The sequence below is a fragment of the Ursus americanus genome, chromosome 28, assembly GCF_024610735.1.
Source record: "Ursus americanus isolate L20-20 chromosome 28, mUrsAme1.1.p, whole genome shotgun sequence".
NCBI lineage: Eukaryota > Metazoa > Chordata > Mammalia > Carnivora > Ursidae > Ursus > Ursus americanus.
The window spans coordinates 23,161,512-23,184,808 of record NC_142154.1 but is presented as its reverse complement, the minus strand read 5'-3'; the positions used below and the strand labels follow the sequence as shown (position 1 = coordinate 23,184,808).

General features: G+C 43.5%; 1 protein-coding gene across 3 annotated transcripts in view; it reads left to right on the top strand.

Moving 5' to 3' along the window:
• ATP10A (ATPase phospholipid transporting 10A (putative)) overlaps positions 1-16,388 on the top strand; it is a 187,809-nt gene extending 171,421 nt beyond the window's left edge. Inside the window, exons 14-22 of one of the 3 annotated variants that reach the window (XM_087856734.1) lie at positions 1,769-1,855; positions 2,000-2,096; positions 4,653-4,729; positions 8,094-8,219; positions 11,959-12,159; positions 14,030-14,110; positions 14,189-14,293; positions 14,770-14,957; positions 15,097-16,388. In XM_087856734.1, coding sequence (XP_087712860.1) covers positions 1,769-1,855; positions 2,000-2,096; positions 4,653-4,729; positions 8,094-8,219; positions 11,959-12,159; positions 14,030-14,110; positions 14,189-14,293; positions 14,770-14,957; positions 15,097-15,715 — 1,581 coding nt within the window. In that variant the 3' untranslated portion in view covers positions 15,716-16,388. Of the gene's footprint in view, positions 1-1,768; positions 2,097-4,652; positions 4,730-8,093; positions 8,220-11,958; positions 12,160-14,029; positions 14,111-14,188; positions 14,294-14,769; positions 14,958-15,096 lie in introns of all 3 variants that reach the window. The other 2 variants (XM_045795328.2, XM_045795327.2) reach the window with 2 other exon arrangements.
• Positions 16,389-23,297: the final 6,909 nt, after the last annotated feature.

The window sequence follows — 23,297 nt, the reverse complement described above, 5'->3', positions numbered from 1 at the left end:
AATCAGCCCTCTTAGATTCAGGCTGCAAGCTCTGAACAGCCTCTGGATGGTGGTTTCAATGTCAATTTTGTGTAGCCTTTGCCAAGCTACTAGAATCTGTCTCACATTTTTGCCACCCCTTAATAAAAGTTGGGAACTTGGGTGGCAGTCTGTCCCAAGTTCAGTTCTCAAAAGTCTTTGTTATGCCATTTAGGATTATGTCTATGTGTACATGGCTTGTGGGTGAGTTCAGGAATTAATAAACCATGCTATGGGGTCAGCTGGCCAAGTTCTTCCGTCTTCACAATTTTTTCCAGTACTTACTGGTTGTCTGGGACTCCCCTTTCCAGTCCTCTGGCCAGAAAGCTGGGGCTTGAGTTCCCTTGCTGTACTTTGTACTTCTGCACCAACACCTCCATCCAAAGCCAAGTGGTGGTAGGACAGAGAGAAAAAGGCAGCAGTTATCTTGCCACCACAGGACCACAGCTTCTCTGATACAGTCTTCAGCAGCAGATGGTCCTACTGCCAGCATAACAAAATTGCCTGGGGCTGGGTTCAAGAGAATAAGAAAAAGATAAATAAAAATGGAAGTTCCTTTATCTTCTCTGAGCATTGGGAGTTCTCTTTTCCACTCCTCTAGCCAGAACGGGAGGGCTTCTCCTGGAGCTCTCTCTGTCCCTGCCTTGGCACCCACTTGCAGGTTCTATGATGCTTGTGTACAGACCAGGTGCTACCAGAAGGAAAATGGAAAACTCACCCACCTGTCTAGTATACTTAGAATGCTGGTCTTCCTCCTCATTGCAACAGCTACTATTTATTTTCAAAGTCCTCAAACAGTTGCGCTATGAATTCTATTTGGCTGCCATAGTTGCATTCAGTGGGGGAGCCAGGTGGATGTGGTCTCTCCATTTTACCTTAGCAGTGCTTGGTGCTAGCATGAGGGAGCTCATGGTGTTTGTAGAATCCTCTTCCAGTCCTGCCTCAGTTACTACCACTCCCAACCCCACCCTGGAAGCAAATCTCTCCCTCTTCATATCCTGTAACGCTTTTGCACATCCTAGTCTGTGACTTACTGTGATCGTGTGTATGTTCAGCTCCTGCCATTTGTTCAAGGGCCAATAGCTGTGTCTTCTCAGTCTTCCTTTTTCTTGTCTCACTTTTCTAAATACAAAAGGTCCTCAATAAGCACTTACGGAACACAACTGGATTTCCAGGGTGCATTGCAGGAAATTGGTTGCTTACCCAGTGGGCTCACTGTCCACAGAGGGCTAAGAATTACTTGCCTTCCCTGGAATGTGTTTATTCTTGGAAATAGTCATCTCTCTTATGTCCCCTGATCTCTCAGCCTCCCCAATAAGTTTTCCTATTCTTTCTGGGATTCAGGTACAGTTTTGGAAGGGCATTGCCAATAAAAGCCTCAATAATTTTGCTTTTTAAAACATTTATTTCCCTGGTCAACTGGAGAGCTTAGGGAAACACTGATAATTACACTTCTTTAGAGGATAATAACCAGCCAGCAGTCTCGCCACAGTATAGTCAGTCCTTCCAAAGTGAAGATGTTCTAGTCCAACCTCCACACAGTGTAATGGGCAATGAAGTGGAATCTTATTGAAACCCTAGACAAGCTCATTCTCTTCAATGTGGAAAGTCATCATCCTCAACTAACTTCCCTTCTGGACAGAGCCTGCAACCTGGTGCCCTTGAGATTATCAGACTGTCAGTGTGAAGGAAGGTAACCTAATCTGTGATGCAGCTGAGTGAACTGAGCTTCCTCTCATGTCCATTTCAGGAGGCCTGTGCAGCCCTGCTAGACCAGTGCCTACACTACGTGCAGTCCAGGAGCCCCTGCAGTGCCCCTGAGAAGACCACAGGCAACGTGAGCGTGGGGTTCTCCCCTCTCTGCCCGCCCTCCACATCCACCACCTCTGGCCCCAGCCCAAGCCTCGTGATCGACGGAAGAAGTCTGGCCTATGCCCTTGAGAAAAACCTAGAGGACAAATTTCTCTTTCTCGCTAAGCAGTGTCGGTCAGTCCTTTGCTGTCGCTCAACGCCTCTGCAGAAGAGTATGGTGGTGAAACTGGTCAGAAGCAAGCTCAAGGCCATGACTCTGGCCATAGGCAAGTATCCAGGCCAGCCAAGCAGGGCCCTACATAAATGAGTAGCTCCCATCTTATGCAGCTGCTTCCTCTGGATGCATCCAGGACTTTCCACCCCTTCCATGCTATACTGTAAGATGGGAAAACACTCCCGTGCTCTTTTTTCTATTTATAAAATCACACCCAATGTAAGAAAATCAGCAGCCTGTTCGAAATATAAAACATGGACTTGAAAACCATAAAATATGGTACAACATTTATAGCTATATATATAGCTGTATATGGTAATACAGTGGCGCTTTAGGAAGATAGAACTTACACTGTTTCTTGGGAGACAGGAGACTAGAGATCTGCTGTCCCAGGTAGCCTCTGCCACAGCAGAGCCCTGCACGCTAAGCATTATCTCAGAACACCATTAAAAGAAGGCCCTTTTCAGGTGCTTCTGGTCACCATGAGCCAACTGGAATGCAAGACTCCATAATACCACAAGAACCCAGAGACTTAATGGTTATCAGAATCCCCATTGCCTCTAATCCTTTGGACTTTACTGATTGTTCCAAGACAAGCATGTAATTAAATGAATCCATCATAAGCCTATGAGTAGTTGCTAAATCTTACAGCATTTCCTTAAGGACTGTGCATCTAATGGTGGTTTTTCCTTGCAGACTTCTGGCCTGGAGAGCCTTCTAGGGTCCTCTCCAGTGCTACCCAGTCCTCACCTACCTCCTCCCAGGGCATCATCCCCACCCGCTCTGGTTGGGGTCCAATCTCCAGCCAGGTTCAGGGTCTCAGCAGCACCATCTGCTGCAGAGGACTGAGAAAGACTGCAGGTAGCCCAGGGAAAGGGGTGTGATCCCCTTGACCCCCAGATATCAAAGTTTGATCTCCCTGAATATAGAATCCATACCTAGGTGAGCTTTTATTCTGAAAGAAAGGATCCTAACCAGTCAACAGTATTTTCTGCAAAAAGGTCTATACCAGCCTCACCTTGTTGATGTGGGACACTTCCTTAGGAGAGAGTTGAGGCTGGTAGAGCCTGGGTGTGAGGTGGGATGGCCTTAGTGTGGGTGTCATGGAGACAGCCCTGTACATCTTGAGGGCTGTGGTAACCACTAAGGGGACTGAGATGAGCATAGATGTGAACACATGTTTAGCTATGACTCCCTGGTCCAGGCTATAGGAAGGCCTCAGAGGTGGGACTCTTCCAGGAGAGGCTGTCTCAGTCCCACCTTTGCCCTCATGTGTCTGGAGTGGCCTTCAGAGCTCCCTTAGCAAGTGATGTAGGTTGGTGCTGAGGAGTGTGCAGGCTGGGTGCAGGCTTCTCTGAGTTCCTCTCCGTGGTGGCATGAGGCCCATGACCCTGGTAAGGCTGGTGTAACATATGAATGAATAAACCATATTTTCACAGCCTGGTCAGTGCCTGGTCAGCCATGAAATCACTGGTGTTTGGTATTCATTTAAAAAAAAAAAGGAAGATAAGTCTTAGTTGGTTAAAAAGAAAAGAAAAAAACAAAATAGAATCTCAAAAGGGAAAGGGAAAGTAATGACCCAGCAGAACTTTAGCTCATTTCTTTGACCATGAGTGAAAGCATTGATGGCACCTAGTCCCAGGTGTCCAGTGGTTAATAATGTAGAGAACATGGTTGCCTGCCGTATCTCACTTTGGTTAGGACATTCTGAGAAAAGCTGCAGAGATTGTTAATGACTTCACAGAATTTCAATTTCACAAATATTGACTGATCACTCATGTTGGGACCAGTGCAGAAAAAGAACAGAAAAATCATAGGACAGAGACATCCTGTAGCCATGTTATGAATCACTCTGATTTGTATATCTGCACTTTTTGCATATTTGAAACTTGGGAGGTACTCTGTGATTTGGGACCGTCTGCTGCCCTATTCCTGAGTGACAGTGACAAGCAAGTCTCTGCTAGCTTTTCCCTGAAGGTGATGAGATGTCTGACCTATGTCCTATGTTCCTAACCATTTTCTATCAGCAGCTTGACTGAATAAATAGAAGTTCTTCTTTATCACATCTTTAGAGGGCCCAAAGGTAAGCACAATAGCTAATAAGCTAGCTAGTAATCAGTGTACGAAAAGAGCTCTACAGTTTGCTGGGCAGAATTTGAGCTCCTTTGTTCAGTTTAGAAAGCCGTTCGTGTGAGCATGAATTAGAATAGCCTTTACTGTTATGCTCTGCATGTGATAAAGGCTAGAGCTCGGGGAGTAATGACGATGATGATGATGGCATCTTTATTGTGCCAGGCACCGTGTTAAGGGCTCTCTCCACGGGTATATGAGCCAGTGATGTAGAGTGAATGCTAAACGAAATGGTAACCATGCCGGCCTGCTTTCTGAAACAACTCTTGATGTGACTGGGAGTTCCAAACCTCACGCCATGTTTGTTCTGACTGCTTAACTCAATTTTCCCAGAGCAGGCTCTGTACTTCCTCTTCCTCACTCATCCCATGACCCTTTCACAGGACTCAGCCCAGTAGGGACCCCGTGAAGATCCATCAAGCCGTTTGATTCTGTGCATCTCAACTCAAACGATTCTTCCTGCCTGTGCTGTTTCTAGGAGATGGAGCCAATGATGTCAGCATGATCCAGGTGGCAGATGTGGGTGTGGGAATCTCGGGCCAGGAGGGCATGCAGGTAAAGACCGACCAGGGCTATCCAAGTGGCCCACTGTTGTACCTTGCCATGGGCTTTGTCCAACAAAACTAAAGGGTTGGCCTTCAATGTAATGTGATGCTCCCCTCCGCTAAGCCAGTAGCAGAAGATAAGGTAGAGGTGGCTAGTTCTTCATGTTAATGAAGCAGTAAATAGCTTTGCCTAGGTCTATAAGTATATTTTTATGAAATAAGTGGAACAAAGTGAGGCAAGGTGAGTCATCACCTTCACTCTGGCTATTTATGGCTCATCCTTGGAGGAAGGCATGTTTTACTGTTCCATTTGAAAAAATGACTCTGCTGTAGGACTGTTGGAACCTGGTATCACTATAAAAATGGAATCTTGACTCACATGGAAATTTATCTCTGCCTTTTTCGTTTGTCATTATGTTGGTTCTTAACATGTGATTCAGATGGTGAACAACTGAGTTCATTAAAACTAATTTTCTTCTGGATGTAGGTAGTACCACAACAATTTTCAACATTTGATTAACTTTGAATCATGACATTTTTTCACTTGGTGGAGACCTTAGAGAACAACGTATCCAGTTTCCTTCTTCTAAAAATCCAGATGTTGGTCACCATTTAGTCACTGATGCAATCAGTATTTATTCAGTGAACACTTGTATGTGCCAGGCCTGTGCAGAACTCATTAATTTTCTTACCTGACATTAAAATAACAATAAGTTGGAAAGTCCCGAGCTAGAAACACAGTAGTTCCTCTTGGCCCATCCTCAGCATGTACCTTACTCTCCTCCTGCCCTCATTTGACCCGAGTCACTGTATTACATAACTTGTGTGGTTTTAATTCTTCCATGAATCAGAAAATGCAGCCCAGTGTTGGACTCATCCCTGCCGTTTAATGCCATGTGCATGGGGAGTGAATGGATGAACAAAATTCTTGGTTCATTCTGATGTTTTCACCATCATTTCCACTGCAGCTGTTTCCTATAGTGAAAAGCTGACCAGGGCAGTTCCTGTAAATAGCATATGCAGAGAAATGCACCAAGTAAATACATTTTGTTTGAAAGACTCTCAGGTTTGTGGATGGGGAGGGGGCTGAGCTACCACACTGCTCACTTCCTCAAGGCAAGGGCCAGTGCAAATATATACTTAAAGCCATGCGAGAAATGATGGGAACAGACAAATGATAGGGCGTATCCTGAGATGAAGCTTTGGGTGAGCATAACTTCTACGTAAGATGTTGTTGGATGCTTCTGCATTTATTTAAAGCTACACTTCTTATTGAGGATACATTGTGTAAGGTGATGGTAAGCCTGATACCTTTTCTTTTTTTTTTTTTTTTTTTTTTTAGATTTTTTATTTATTTGACAGAGATAGAGACAGCCAGTGAGAGAGGGAACACAAGCAGGGGGAGTGGGAGAGGAAGAAGCAGGCTCATAGCGGAGGAGCCTAATGTGGGGCTCGATCCCAGAACGCAGGGATCACGCCCTGAGCCGAAGGCAGACGCTTAACTGCTGTGCCACCCAGGCGCCCTCTAATACCTTTTCTTACTGCTCCAAGTGCTCAGGTTCCCAGGGAATATTGTCCCTGCTTACATTTTAGTCAGTCCAATAAGCAAAGGTGAGCCGTTTGGAAGATGGACTCTGTGGGATGCTGTGGTAACACGGACACTAGGGATCTGAGCAGAGTCACCAAGAATGAGTGAGGGTATTTGGAGCTCCCCATCTTAGCCAAGTGTGAAGCTTATCCCAGTTTGGCCAAGGAGATCCTGCATCTCTGAGAATCTTGGTCTTCATGGGATCATCTGGTCCACCGTTGTTTATTGATCACCAGATGGGACCAAGCACTGAGTGGGAACTCAGGGTACACGGTGATCACAACAGCTATCCTGGCTGTCATGGAATGTCCAGAGAAGTTGGGAAGACAGATACATATTTTAAATGTACACAGATAGTCACACTTGTAATAAATGCTGTCAAAGAGAAACACTGGTTTTGGTGTTGAGTGTTTCGCAGGAAGGTCTAACCTAGCTGGGAGCATTCTGGAAGGCTACCTTGACAGAGGGACAAAGAGTGGATTCAGGGCCTAAATTTGGAGGTGGGAAGGAGTGGCAGAAGGCTGGAGAGGAGTACACAAAGCCTTTAGACCCCGGTGTTGACAGGAAGAAGTATAGAAACAGTATTTGCTTTGAAATCTTTAACTTTTGGTTTAGAAAGCAGGCATTTGAAGGCTTCACGCTTTTCTGTGATGTATAATGACATTATTCTATTTCACTTAAGGGACCACATCAAGTGTGATCTAACTCCTTTCAAGGAGTTATTTGACTAGAGGGAAATCAATTGAATTTTAAAAGCAGACTTACATTTTTGTGTAGAACAATCCTCCAAAAATAACCAGAAATCTTTTCCTCACATTTTCTTGGACTTTTTTTCCAAATAGAGAAATTCATTATATGGTGGGTTCTAAGTTATTCTGGGTACAAAACGTGTCATTTTGATGGCATTTGTCTGGCCCACTTAGTTTAATTGTGTAGAACATGATACTGAGTGAAGTGAGGGGACACTTGCACCCCTGGTCATCTTTCCATGGAGGAAACCAGCTGTTCCCACTCCCTTCTGGGTGGCAACACCTGTTGCCCTTTTGTAGCTTCCTGGGACTGGGTTATGTGAAGGCCAGCAGAGCCATGGGCTTGGCCTAGCTTATCACCTGTGGCTGCTATGGAGAAGGACCCAAAACACACCTCCCAAAATGGCCAACGGCCTGTCTGATTCATACAAAAAGGACAGCTTCAGTTTGTCTTTGGGTTGAGACCCCAATATGAATAAAACATCAGAGGGTGGAGGATAGTAGAGAAACTGTACATCTCTGAGTTTTTGTTTTTGTTTTTTGCTTGTTAAAGAAAGCATGGGAAAACAATGGGACACCTGAGTGGTTCAGTCAGTTAAGCCTCTGCCTTCGGCTCAGGTCATGATCCCAGGGTCCTGGGATCAAGCCCAGCCATCAGACTCCCCGCTCAGTGGTGAGCTTGCTTCTCCCTCTCCTCCCCTCTTGCTATCTCTGTCTCTCTCAAATACATAAATAAAATCTTTAAAAAAAAAAAAAAAAGCATGGGAAAACAAAAGCTTTTAAAAATCAATTACATATATTCAGAATCTTTAATGAGTTCTATAAAATGATACCCCTAAACTAGAATACTTGTTGCAATTGATTTTTTTTTAATTGAAGGAGATAATAAGGAAAATGAGGATAAAGTAAGCCCTGGCCAGTCACACGCACATTGTGTTTGAAACTGGATTTCTCCGTGCCTTGTATTTGGGGGAGATAAGACAGACCTTAGATGGAGTAAGGTGTCACCAATAACAAGGTCTTCTTTCCCTTTCAAGGCAGTGATGGCCAGTGACTTTGCAGTGCCAAGATTCCGATACCTCGAAAGACTCTTAATTGTTCACGGACATTGGTGCTATTCCCGACTTGCCAACATGGTGCTGTACTTCTTCTACAAAAATACAGTAGGTATTTGACACTTTTGGTTTCTAGAGTTTTTGAGTCAAAAAGCCTGAGCTGAGATTTATCAGACCATCCCCTGAATGTGGCCATCTGGCCATCCCAGTGCTTCCTGTTGGTTCCATCCTCCTTGGCCTTTGTGAATTTACCCTGGGCCTAGCCTGGCCTTGCCCACTATAGGCTCAGAAGTCTAGCTCACAGGCACATGAAGGTAGCTGCCCCTCTAAGGGAGAAAGTTGTGAAAACAGATAGATCAAACAAGAATGTCCACTTAGTGCTTTAAAATAAGCAGTGGGGGAATCATGAGTTACAGTGGTCTGTACAGGGTCACACAGCTAGTGAGTGAGTAGTCAAGGCTGCATTTAACCCCAGCTCATCGGACTCCTAACTCTTAACCACTCTGTTAATGTGTTTCCTAGGAGCAGACTGCTGAGGTATCCATAGACAGGAATCCTCTAATCAGCGTACTCTCTAGAGCAGACGGGAAAATCCAGTGATAAGCAGGAGTGCAGTGGCAGTGCTGGAATCAAAATGAGAACACTTAGTCATGCTGTGATCCCAATACTGAATGGCCTCTGTGGAAACGTACTCACACTGGGCCAGGTGTGTGAGTCCCCTGGTCAGGACACAGCTGTAGGGCCTGAGGAACAGGGCCACCCGCAGGGCCTTGCCACACTTTCTCCTGTGCTGATAGGGCAGACGTTCCCCCTTCTGACCAGCTCGGTCTATAACTGACCCTCAGTCAGATCACACCCAGGCCTGGCTGGCTAATTACAGTTCTCTCTCTCTCCAGAGACTCTCATCAGGGCTCTGCTCCATTTCATATTGATCTTAATGTTTAACTCTTAGTTCCTTTATTATTAAGTCTTTGGCAGACAGGTGTCCTTCTCCATAGCCCTCCAGGATGGATGCCATGGCCATTTTAGAACCCTGCTTTACTTGTAGGAAAGGGATAGACATTCTGCTAAGAAGTTGCTGATTTGCTACTTGTTGCTCTTGTCTCTAAAAGCTTGTGGCTGAATGTACAAACAAGGAGACAATAAATAAACTCTTGGGGTAAGTGATCTTTCAGGGTAATTCCACAAATCTGCCACGTTGGATGCCTCAATTCCAGTGTCAAGATCATCCTATACTCTTCTAAAAAAGAACAAAATACAATAAATTAAAAGAGATATATATTCATTATATATATATATATATATGATTGTTTTTCTAATTCCATTAAAAAAAATCTCCATGCTAACTCTGAACTGCCATCAGTGTACCTCTTGTTCATGTTCTTGTTTGTTCTGGAGATTTAGACCTAACTATTTTTCCTAACCCTCTTACCCCCCTTACCCTCACCCATTTTTCAAAATGTCTTCTAGCAAATGAATACAGATACTCAGGACCAATCATGGCATGTCTAATTTGATCAGTTGCGTCCTGGAAATTAATTCTGATTAATTCTAATTAAATTAATTAATTCTAATTAAATCCCAGGTTCTGCCTGGGATTCTGTCCAAAGACGTCTGTACCATGCTGCCCCTGGCCTTGGCCAATTACTCCCTTCTTTCTCCCATCCACCTGGCATTGCATCCCCAGAGCTAAGGCCCCCATGCATATACTTGTAAGCCTAGAGGTTCCCAGTTCCCAAAGAGGTGGATGGGTGCTTGAGTACAGATGAGTGCGGCTGGGCAGATGGAACCCCAGCTCTGTTTCTGTCATTAATTTCTGTGCAATCTTGAGCAAGTTATTTGCTTTCTAGGGATTTTGTTTCCTTTATTTGAAAACAAAGCATGAGAGTTGAGTTCTACTCTCCATAATTCCTCATGAAAATTTCTTAGACTGGGAGGAGGGAATTCAGCATTTCAGTTGCAGATGAGTGCCAGAGTGGCCATCTGAATGGGCACAGCCTCCTGCCTGTCATGATGAATCTGTCCTCGTGAAGTGGATGGGAGGGAGAAGGAGATGTCTGTCTTTATTCCATATAAGAGGCAGGACCTCTGTTAACAAGCACTGATTATTACCCTGCCTCCCAAAGTGAGAAATTCATTAGTTTTAGGAGTAAGTTGGTCTTCCTTTCCAATAAAACAGAGAAGAAAAGTTTCCATGGCAACAGTAGTTTGGGAAGAAGGCTTTTTGGTACTATAAGAAAAAAAAAATGTCAATTATCTAAGTACTTTTCCTCCTCTTTCTCTTGACTCCTGTTGTTCACTCATGACTCATTAGGCTGAGCCTGTGGGGGTGGGTGAGAGAAAGTCAGCCGTGGGAGTGAGAAGGGAAGAAAGTCAATGAAAAACCCAAGTTTGTCAGTTTGCAGTTTGGAAGGGAAAAGTTGCATTAAGTCATAGATTGAAACAAGATTTGGAGGATATGTGTCATTTTTTTCCTGATCTTCAGACCAAGCCATTTTCAGGTCCAGAAACCAAAGCTCAGAGAAGGTAAGTGACTGAGTCAAGGTCAGAAAGATAGATAGTGGCAGCTCTAGAACCAAAACCCAGGCCATTACCTGTGGTCCCCTGCAGAGAATGCCAAGACCCCCAAGTGGTTTGAACAGGACGGCTTTATTACTTATACAATCACCGTAGTCAAGTCATTTAACATCTTGGACCTGAGTTTCCTTCTCTCTGAGTGGCGTAAGCACACTGGCCTGGCTTGAGCCTCAGAGGAAATAGCTGTACTGCTAATTGAAACAACAATAGATCATAAGTAGCTATTGTGTACAAGGAGACCTCGTGAGTACTTTAAATGCACAAGTTCGTTAATCCTCACAACAATCCATAGCTAAGTACCATTGGGGGGTACCCATGTCATGGACAAGGACACTGAGGCAGAAAGGGGTTAAATGATCTGTGCCAAATTATACAGCTAATAGGTGCAAATGCTTTGCCATTGCTAAATTGCCATGCCCCCATGTAAATGCACTCAAGCCACTGATGTTCAGTGATCAAGTAATAGGGGGAAGAGATCCACCCAACCCCTCCTACTGAGCATGGGCTTGAAGAGACTATTCAACCTCCCTGATCCTCACTTTCCTGTTCAGCAAAGCAGGGGTAGCTATAAGAACCAGTGATAATACCTATACCTCACCTGTCAGCAGAGTGCCTGGTGGATATCTGGGCTTGGTCAAGGCAGCAATGTTGGTATCATCATCAACTTTGTTGCCATGCTTGTGTGTGTCCTCCCTGCCATGGGAGTCAAGAATTGCCCACTGTTCCTCATCAGAAAGAGTACGTATCTAAAGAGAGAGGCAGGATCTGGGATGTAGACCAGGTAGGTTTGGTTTAGGATCACAGAGGACAGCTACTAGGGAAGAAGATGTGTGAGCAACCCTAGACCCTGCTGAACCTTTATGGGGAATTCCTGTACTTAACCGGACCTCATCTCCTCAGCTGCCTGTGGGAACAAAGAAAGAGTTTGTCCTGTGAAGTTAAGGGACTGTCAGGAAGAGCCTAGCCAGCACTTTCGTAAGTGCTCAATAAATGCTGTTCCATCCAATCTGCACTTCTTGCTGGCTGGTACCAGCATCATCTGTCCATGGGCAGTCCTTGGGAATTCTCATCTCCCATTGCCAGTCCTTCATGCTCAAGGAAATGAGGAGGGAGAGAGAGGGCAACAAGATTGGGCTGCCTTTGGAGGAAATTTCTGCCTATAAATTCGATCTGTATGGTCAAATTCTACAAAACCCTTAGATCCCTCGGGTGTGAATCAGCAAGGACAGCTAAGAATTGTCTGTCCCCGTTCTTCTTTTCTTGATTTCAGATGTTCGTGGGCCTCCTGTTTTGGTTCCAGTTTTACTGTGGCTTCTCTGCGTCTGCCATGATTGACCAGTGGTATCTGATCTTCTTTAATCTGCTCTTCTCATCACTTCCCCAGCTCGTGACTGGGGTGCTGGACAAGGACGTGCCAGCTGACGTGCTGCTGACTGAACCACAGCTCTACAAGAGTGGCCAGAACATGGAGGTGAGGCTCCCCTCCTGCCCCCACCTCCCATTTCTTGGCTCTCCCACCATCCACATTCACCTTAACAGAAAGTGCAAGTCTCTATACTTCCCTGTAAATGGACACCCTGGGAAAAATTGTTAAAATTTTGGAAAATGCCCAGTGGGAGGTAAAAAATGAATTCTGTGTACTTGATTGTGCTGTGTATTAAGTAGAGTGAGCTTATTGTTTGGAGTGATGGTATCCTGGTATATGCATATGTCCAAACCCATCAAGATGAATACATTAAATGTGTGCAGTTTTTGTGTATCAATTTACCTCAATAAAAAAAGAGGGAGATTAATAGAAAAGGTATAATGACATGAAAAGTCTCCACACCAATAGTCTCCAGGAGCCCAAGGAAAGTCCACTTGGAATCAGTCAGGGTCACATGGATTGCTGCCTCCTGAGCAGGGATTTTTCTAAAACAATCCCCTGAAAATGTGATTTATTTTGAATGGGAATTAAGCAGGAGATAAACCCATGGGGAAACCATTGAGAGAATAAGTGAATACAAACAGATATAAATACATGTTTACATCAACACACCACATAGATTGACATGCTAATTACCAGCTATTCCTACCAGCATTTAAAGTTGGCCCTCTAAGTGCTTCTCTTTGCTAGTTGTAATTATTGTATGTGTGCAAAGGGAATGGAGCTCCCTATCTCTTACAACAGTCTCTGATTTAGAATGAGTTTACTTTTGAGTTGACTTCCCCTGGTCACCTTCATTGACACTGGGTTCCCTCAGAGGTAGGCAGCAGGAGTGGGGCTGTGGGGTGGGAGTAACTCAGGGTCATGCAGATGAGGATGGCCTCTGCTTGTTACCTGTCACTGGAGGAATGCCTGTACTCAGCTTGGCCTCCTGTCCTTGGCCAGGGTCTGGGACTGGCCAAGGGAACCAGACATAAGGAGTTTGTCCTGTGGAGCTAGGGGACTGAAGGAGGAGCCTAGCCAGCACTTTCTTAAATGCTCAGTAAATGCTCATTCAGTCCGATCTACATTTCCTGCAGGCCAGTACCAGCCCCAGCTGCTTAGGAGCTCTGAGCCAAATACAAATTTGGTTACCCAGTAAATGAAGCCTTGATCAGTCCATATCAAGGTCATTTTTGCCCTCAGTGTACAGCTTTTTTATTTTAACATTAAACACTTCCATGATCTAATTTTAAAAGGTTCACTTTTAAGAAACATTCTAGGGGACCCACCAACAAAGGGCAGCAACACTCTGACAAAGTAGGAGTGGAAGAACTCAAATTGGAGCAGGATGTCTACAACTTGAGGTGTTATGCCTACTGTCAGAAAATACTCCTTCAGGGGCACCTGGGTGGCCCAGTCAGTTAAGCGTCAAACTCGTGATTTTGGCTTAGGTCATGATCTCAGGGTGGTGAGACAAGCCCCACGTTGGGCTCCAACCTCAGTGGGGAGTCTGCTTGAGATTCTCTTGCTCTGCCCCTCCCCCTGCTCGCTCTCTCTCTCTCTCTCTTTCAAATAAATACATCTTTAAAAAAAAAAAAATGCTCCCTCATAGGATTTAGGAAGTGGTTTTATCTGTCTTCTGTTGACCTAGAGCTAGAGTAGCTGGTCTTATGGACAGATGCTCTGAATGATTGACCCAGCGATGATGCCTCTGCAGATGTTCCTGTAGTGTTTTTTCCCCAGCCCTCTGGGACCTCAACTCGCCAAAGTCCTGAATTAGCAAGTTGCCCTGGGATGCTTATCTTGTGCATTGATGGCCCTGTAGCTATTGGAAGACATCATTCGAAGAGATGCTTACTTCCCTATAATTTCTGTGCTTGTTTTTGTTTTTGTTTTTGTTTTTGTTTTTGTTTTTGTTTTTGTTTTGTCGCAGGAGTACCGGCCACGCACGTTCTGGTTCAATATGGCTGATGCTGCCTTCCAGAGCCTAGTTTGCTTTTTCATTCCTTACCTGGTAAGTTGGCACCTGGCACAGTCTTTCTCAGCAGCTTCATCCAGCAACCCACAGACACAGGACACTACTGTCTTTCAGGCCTACTATGACTCAGACACAGATGTGTTTACCTGGGGAACCCCCATCACGGCCATCGCGCTGTTCACCTTCCTTCTGCACCTGGGTATTGAAACCAAGACCTGGGTAAGAGCTGTGGGCATGATCCCTCGGGGTACTGATGCTGTGGGCCCCACACTCCCATGCAGATTCCATGACATCTAGAAGATTTCTGAGCAGACAGGTGACTGCAAAGCCAGCTTCACTGTGGAGAAGGGAAACAAATACATGGGCCCGCCACATGTATTGGAGGCCCTGATGTGGGAACTGCTGCATCCTGACTGGTGATCTTCACCTGGGCAGATCTTTGCTCCCTCCTGCCTGTTCTGCTCTCCTCCTCCACCCCACAACCCCCTTTCCCTCTCTCTTTCCTTCCTATTCCTGACTTCATCTCCCTGACTGTGTCCAGGCTGGTCTACAGATGCCAGCAGCTTCATCAAGCCCTCCCAGCTGCCTATACCACAGACCCGTGTTTTCACTAAGCCCTTAGAACAGCTACCCACTGATGGATGACCAGTACATTTCACTGAAATAAATGCCCTGTCTTTCTCTTTCCCCCTTAGACCTGGCTCAACTGGATAGCTTGCGGCTTCAGTATCCTTTTGTTTTTCACTGTGGCTTTGATTTACAATGCTTCTTGTGCAACATGTTATCCTCCATCCAACCCTTATTGGACTATGCAGACATTACTGGGCGACCCCGTGTTTTACTTGACTTGTCTCATAGCACCTGTCGCTGCACTACTTCCCAGGTGGGTATCAGGGACAGTGTCCCTCAAGTCCTAAAGAAGCTCTGAGAGAGTTCTTGCACCTGTGTTTTTGTAGTGTGAAAGTCTCAGAAGACTCAAAGGCACCACCCACAGATGACTGTTTCTTCTATGCTCTTTCCAGATTGTTTTTCAAAGCCGTGCAGGGGAGTCTCTTCCCCACCCAACTTCAACTGGGGCGCCAGCTGGCCAAGAGGTCCCCCAAGAAACTCATTGCTCCCAAAGAGACCTTTGCTCAGGGACATCTCCCAGGAGAACCCAGAACTCAGTCATCAGAACAGAAAAGCATCAGTACTTCTGGACCCTTCTCCCAGGACTGCACCTCACAGGCATCTTGGCACATACAGCGACCAGCCTGCTCCCCAGAGGCTAGTGGGGAGCCCAACGTGGTGGACATGAATGTGCCTTTAAGGGAGGATATTCTACTGGAGGGACTGAGCAGTCAGGCCCCAGGGTCCTCCATGTCAAGGGAGGCTATCCTGGAAAGGTGTCCTGGGGACTCCAAGATGAAACCCACCAGTACCAGCAGAGCAACCCCCCTGTCGTCCATTTTCAACCTGCCCAACTTCAGCTCCCTCAACTGGATTTCCTCCCTCTCATTGGTCAGTGGGCTGGGAAGTGTCTTACAGTTCTCTCGAAGTAGTTTACAGATGGACAAGCAGGACAGCGAGTTCTTGCCCAGTCCACCTCAGCCAGACCAGGATCTATGTGGCTTAAGCGGGCAGACCACTGACTACTTCTAGGAACATCTTCCAGAGACTGCGGTGGATGGCAGTAGCAGTGAAAACCTAGAAATGGCCTCTTTTTTTTTTTTTTTGTAACTTAGATGTTAATATTATTTATGTTTATTATTTGCACAGAAGAGTTCTAGTGAGATGTATTTTATGTTTCCAAGGCTAACACAGGAAATGAAAGGTACCAAAAAAGAAAGTTTATTTTTTAAAAGTTCTAAGTAGAATATATTGAAAAGAAAAATAAGAGCTTTAACGTATATAAAAGTTTAAAGAACAGTAACACTTGAAAAGTGTGTTTAGATTTATTTTTTCATCTCATTTTATAAGAAAATGCAATATGATTAATTTTCTTCAACAGGCACTACCTTGGCTTTCCCCCATGTGAAACGTGTGTATGAGCTCAGTGAATCTCAGATGGTTGTGGACAACAGTGAGGGGAGATGACAGGGCAAGCATGCAACTTCTCTGTCCTTGTCTCCTGTTTCCCCACCCTGCCTCCACCAGCCTGGGAGAGCTTGGCTCTGCTTCACCCAGAAAAGGGAAAGAGAGAATGCATGCATGGAGTTCATCCCAATGTTGAAATCTATACAGGCATTCTGTAAAGATCGCCTTGTAGGTATTACAGTCCCTATGTAGGGTCTTGCCTATCAAAATCATAACAAGCAATAAACAACCTTCACTTTGCAAGGAGAATGTGTCCTGTTGCCACCATTGTGTGAAGTTATTAATATGTGACCTAACAGCATGTTCTGAGTACCACGGGGAACTTCTTCATGACAAGTCCTCTTAAACACCATGAAGGATACAGCTGGGTCCCACGAAAGCTGCATACTGTAACGCTATGACACTAGGTTAAAGCACAGCTCTATACACCAGGCGACCAGCCCCACAAGACCCTTCCTGCCAAGAGGCTAGGCTTTTTAAGTGTGTATCTTTAGACATTTGTCTTATGAGTCATTTCTGTTCCTCTAAACAGAGGGAAAAGGAGGGAAAAATTCTGAAATATCCAAGGCAATTAATTATATAGCATTTCCTCTGAAGAGAACTTTCTTTGCACTTAAAAAAATTTATTTAAATTCAACTTAGTTAACATAGTGTATTATTAGATTCAGGGGTAGAATTTAGTGATTCATCAGTTGCATAACACCCAATGCTCATTACACCAAGTGCCTTCCTTAATGCCCATCACCCAACTACCCCATCCCCAAACCCACCACCCCTTCAGCAACCCTCAGTTTGTTTCCTATAGTTAAGAGTCTCTTATGGTTTGTTTCCCTCGTTTTAATCTTATTTTTCCTTCCCTTCCCCTATGTTCATCTGTTTTGTTTCTTAAATTCCACATATGAGTGAAATCATATGGTATTTGTCTTTCTCTAACTTATTTTACCTAGCATACTACCCTCTAGTTCCATTCATGTAATTGCAAATGGCAAGATTTTATTCGTTTTGATGGCTGAGTAATATTCCATTGTGTGTGTGTGTGTGTGTGTGTGTGTATACACCACATCTTCTTTATCCATTCATCTGTCAATGGACATCTGGTCTCTGTCCATATTTTGGATATTGTGGACATTGGGATGCATGCACCCCATCAAATCACTATTTTTGTACCTTTTGGATAAATACCCAGCAGTGCAATTGTTGGGTTCTAGGGTAGTTTTATTTTTAACTTTTTGAGGAACCTCCATACTGTTTTCCAGAGTGGCTGCACCAGTTTGCATTCCCACCAACAGTGTAAAAGGGTTCCCCTTTCTCCACATCCTCACCAACATCTGAGTTGTTAATTTTAGCCATTCTGACTGGTGTGAGATGATATCTCATTGTGGTTTTGATTTGGATTTCCCTGATGAGAAGTGATGTTGAGCATTTTTCATGTGTCTGTTGGCCGTTGGTATGTTTTCTTTGGAGAGATGTCTGTGCATGTCTTCTGTCCACTGACTGGATTTTTTTGTTTTTTTGGGTGTTGAGTTTGATAAATTCTTTATAGATTTTGGATACTGGCCCATTATCTGATATGTCATTTGTGAATATCTTTTCCCATTCCATAGGTTGACTTTTGGTTTTGTTGACTGTTTCCTTTGCTGTGCAAAAGCCTTTAATCCTGATGAAACCCCAATACTTCATTTTTGCTTTTATTTCCCTTGCCTTTGGAGACATGTGTAGCAAGAAGTTGCTGTGGCTGAGGTCGAAGAAGTTGCTGCCTATGTTTTCCTCTAGGATTTTGATGGATTCCTGTCTCATGTTCAGGTCTTTCATCCACTTTGAGTTTATTTTTGTGCGTGGTGTAAAAAAGGTGGTCCAGTTTCATTCTTCTGAATGTGACTGTCCAGTTTTTCCAACACCATTTGTTGAAGAGACTGTCTTTGTTCAATTGGCTATTCTTGCCTGCTTTGTCAAAGATTAGTTGACCATACAGTTGAGAATCCATTTCTGAGCTCTCTATTCTGTTCCATTGATATATGTGTCTGTTTTTCTGCCAGTACCATACTGTCTTGATGACTATAGCTTTGTAATACAGCTTGAAGTCCAGAATTGTGATGCCTCCAACGTTGTTTTTCTATTTCAACATTACATTGTCTATTTGGGGTCTTTTATGGTTCCATGCAAATTTTAGGATTGTTTGTTCTAGTTCTCTGAAAAATGCTGGTGGTATTTTGATAGAGATTGCATTAGATGTATAGATTCCTTTGGGTAGCATGGATATTTTAACAGTATTTGTTCTCCCAATCCATGAGCATGGAATGTTCTTCCATTTCTTTGTGTCCTCTTCAATTTCTTTCATAAGTGTTCTATAGTTTTCAGAGTACAGATCCGTCACCTCTTTGGTTGGGTTTATTCCTAGGTATCCTATGGTTTTTGGTCCAATTATAAATGGGATCGATTCCTTGATTTCTCTTTCTGATGCTTCATTGTTAGTGTATTGAAATGCAACTGACTTCCGTGCATTGATTTTATATCCTGAAACTTTGCTGAGTCTTTGTATCAAATCTAGCAATTTTTTGATGGAGTCTTTTGGGTTTTCTACATTGCATATCATCATGTCATCAGTGAAGAGTGAAAGTTCAACTTCTTTGCCAATTTTATTTCTTTTTGTTGGGTGATTGTTGAGGCTAGGTCTTCCAGTACAATGTTTAATAACAATGGTGAGAGTAGACATCCCTGTCTTGTTCTTGACTGTAACAAAAAAGCTCTCAGTTTTTCCTTGTATTAGCTTTGTGTCTTTTGTATATGGATTTTATGATGTTGAGGTATGTTTCCTCTATCCCTACATGGTGGAGGGTTTTTATCAAGAAAGGATGCTGTATTCTGTCAAATGCTTTTTCTGCATCTATTGATAGGATCATATGGTTCTTGTCCTTTCTTTTATTAATGTGATGTAACACATTGATTGATTTGTGGATGTTGAACCACCCCCGCAGCCCAGGAATAAATCCCACTTTGTACTGGTGAATAATCCTTTTAATGTACTGTTGGATCCTGTGAGCTAGTATCTTGGTGAGAATTTTTGCATCCATGTTCATCAGGGATATTGGCCTGTAATTCTCATATTTAGTGGGGTCTCTGTCTGGTTTGGGATCAACGTGATGCTGGCCTCATAGAATGAGTTTGGAAATTTTCCTTCCATTTCTATTTTTTGGAACATTTTCAGAAGAATGGGTATTAATTCTTCTTTAAATGTTTGGTAGAATTCCCCTGGGAAGCCATCAGCCCTGGACTTTTGTTTGTTGGGAGATTTTTGATTACTGATTCAATTTCTTTGCTAGTTATGGGTCTGTTCAAACTTCTAATTTCTTCCTGTTACAGTTTTGGTAGTTCATATGTTTCTAGGAATTTAACTATTTCAAGATTGCCTAATTTGTTGGCATATAATTTTTCATAATACTGTCTACAATTAATTGTTTGCATTTCTGTGGTATTTGTTGTGATCTCTCCTCTTTCATTCATGATTTTATTTACTTGAGTCCTTTCTCTTTTCTTTTTCATTAGTCTGGTTAGGGGCTTAGAAATCTTATTAATTCTTTTGAAGAACCACCTCCTAGTTTTGTTGATCTGTTCTACCGTTTGTTTGTTTGTTGTTTCTGTATTATTGATTTCTGCTCTAATCTTTATTTCTCTACTCCTGCTGGACTTAGGCTTTGTTTGCTCTTCTTTTTCCAGCTCCTTTAAGTGTAAGCTTAGATGGGATATTTGAGACTTTTCTTGCTTCTTAGGGTAGACCTGTATTGCCGTATACTTCCCTCTTATGACTGCCTTTGCTGTATCTCAAAGGTTTTGGGCTGTCATGTTATCATTTTCATTTGCTTCCCTGTATTTTTGTAATTCTTCAATTTCCTGGTTTAACCATTCATTCTTTAGTAGGATATTGTTTAACCTCCATGTATTTGTGATCTTTTCAAATTTTTTCTTGTCGTGGACTTCAAGTTTCACAGCAGCGTGGTCAGAAAAGATGCATGGCAGGAGCTCAATCTTTTTGTACTTCCTGAGGGCTGATTTGTGACCCAGTATGTGATCTTTTCAGGAGAATGTTCCATGTGCACTTGAAAAGAATGTGTATTCTGCCGCTTTAGGATGAAATGTTCTGAATATATCTGTTAAGTCCGTCTGGTTCAGCGTGTCATTCAAAGCCATTGTTTCCTTGTTGATTTTCTGCTTAGATGATCTGTCCATTGCTGTGAGTGAGGTGTTAAAGTCCCCTACTATTATTGCATTATTACCAATGAGTTTCCTTATGTTTGTTATTAATTGATGTATATATTTGGGTGTTCCCAAGTTAGGGGCATAAATATTTACAATTGTTAGAACATCTTGTTGGACAGACCCTTTTATTATGATATAGCACACTTCTTCATCTCTTATTAGAGTCTTTGGTTTAAAATCTAGTTTGTCTGTACAAGGATGGCTCCTCTGGCTTTCTTTTGATGTCTACTAACGTGATAGATGGTTCTCTATCCCCTCACTCTCAGCTGGAGATGTCTTTAGGTCTAAACTGAGTCTCTTGTGAGCAGCATATTGATGATGGGTCTTGTTTTGTTTTGTTTTTATCCATTCTGATGCCCTGTCTTTTGATTGGAGCATTTAGTCCATTGACATTCAGAGTAATTATTGATAGATATTAATTTAATGCCATTTTATTCCCTGTAATGTCACTGTTTGTGGAGAGTTTCTCTGTTTCTTTCTAATCATTGTTGCTTTTGGTCTTTCTTTCTCACTCAAAGGGTCCCCTTTAATATTTCTTGCAGGGCCGGTTTAATGGTCATGAACTCCTTTAGTTTTGTTTGTCATGGAACCTCTTATCTCTCCTTCTATTCTGATGACATCCTTGCTGGATAAAGTATTCTTGGCTGCATATTTTTTCCCATTTAGCATGTTGAATATATCATGCCAGTCCTTTTTGGCCTTCCAAGTCTCTGGAAGGTCTGCTGCCATCCTTACATTTCTACACTTGTAAGTTAAAGACCTCCTGTCCTGAGCTGCTTTCAGGATTTTCTCTTTATCTTTGAAATTTGCAATCTTCACTATTACAGGTTGAGGTGTTGACTTATTTTTATTGATTTTGAAGGGGGTTCTCTGTGCTTCCTGGACTTGAATGCCTGTTTTCTTCCCCAGATTAGAGAAGTTCTCAGCTATAATTTGTTCAAATAAACCTTCTGCCCCTCTCTCCCACTCCTCATTATCTGGAACCTCTATTATCTGGATTTAATTTTGCTTTATGGAATTACTGAATTCCCTTAATCTTCGTGATCTAGCAGTTTTCTTTCCCTCTCCTTTTCTGCTTCCTTATTTTCCATCATTTTATCTTCTGTATCACTGATTTGTGCTTCTGCCTCATTCATCCTCGTTTCTATGGCCTCCACTTGGGACTGCATCTCAGTAATTTAATTCCCTGTCAGTGAGTACGACCTCCTGTTCTTTCTTTTGGGGTGAATCTCTCCATCTTGTCATTTTGTCCAGAAAAGAAAGTAGAAAGAAGGAAGGGGAAAAACAACAAAGACAACAATAACAATAACAACAACAGGGGAAAAAAACAAAAAACTAGATCCTGGGAGTGCTTTGTTCTGCTTGTTAAGAGACACTAGATCCCAAAATAAGAAAGAAAATATATTTTTTTCGTGAAGATAAAATAAAAGGAAAGGAAAAAAATTAAAATTACAAAGTTTAAAATAAATACTAAAAAAGTTTAAAAATTGAAAAAATAAGAAAATAACTGAAAAAATAATACTAAAAGACTAAAGAATAAAAATACAAAGAATGGTATATACTGTTTTCCCCAAGAGCTGAAGCTTTGCAGCCCTCTATGATCAGTGAACGTGGTGTGAGTGAGTTGTTTTTATTGGTCTTATAGGGGCGGGGCCTGTTGTGCCGGTTCTCAGGTGGACTTGCCCTAGTGCAAATGCACCTCTTTTGCAGGAGCAGGGTTCTGTGTAAGTGGCTCCAGACTCCACTAGGTGGCGCTGTTTTGCTCCCTGAAGGCTCTCAGAGCTTATGGGCAGGATGAATATGGCTGTGCCCCCCTCACAGAGCTGAGAATTCAAGTCCCCACTCTTCAGTGAGCCAAGTATTTTACCTCAGTGTTTTATCTCAGATTCAAAACTCCAAATTTTATGGACTCCTGCAGTGTGGACCCATGTTGTTCCTCCCGGGAGTGGGTGGAGGGTCTTCCTACATTTCTGTCTTTTGCTGGACCCCTCCCAGGAGAGCAGTCAATCATGCAGAGGTTTGCAGTTTATGGCAAACCAGAGCAGAAAGCCAGCACCTAGACTCCCTGATCTCAGCCAGCTTCCCTGCTCCTATGCCTGGGAATTCTGCTGCACTCAGGCTCGACCCGTTCTTCTTGTGACCCTGGGATCCTAAGACCATGCTGTTACACCTGGGATTCCACCCTCTTCACCACCTGAATGCCTTAAGCCAGGCACACCCGTCTTCCCCACACTGTACCAGACTTTAAAAGTTCTGATTTTGCCCTCCGCTGATTATAATACTTTGCAATAACCTCCTTAAGCAGGTTCCCTCCCCTTCGCCATATCCTCAGCAATATCACACTGGAGTCAAGTCTCCCCACCTCCTACCTTCCAAACAGTGGTTGCTTTTCTACTTCTAGACTTGCAGCATTTGTTTTTTCAGATCTCTGATTTCTCAGGTGTACAGAATGATTTGATAACTATCTAGTTGTATTCCAGGTACAAGAAAAACTTAAAGTCCTCCTACTCCTTCACCATCTTAACTGCTCCACCCTCTGTTTGCACATTGTCAACAGCTGTGAGTCAGTGGCTCTGCTCAGCCTTGGGATGTGAAGTGAGCAGCATGTGCTCCCTGCTTAGGGGTCTTGTGGCTGCTTGTCTCCAAGAAGAGCAAGGTACTGAGGGTGGAGGATCTCAGGAGAAGCACTTCCTAGGCACAGCACACCAGGAAGAATGGCTGGTTATCCAGTGTGTGGGGGGGTCTTTGAACAAGACAGAAGATGTACCTCATCTGGTTAGAAAGGGAAGGCAGGACTCACTTCTACAAAGCCAGAGACAGGGTGGGCTTTGGGCCCATTGAACTCAGCATCTCAGACCTGGGCCTTTACCCCCTTCTCCCTAAGCGCTCTGGG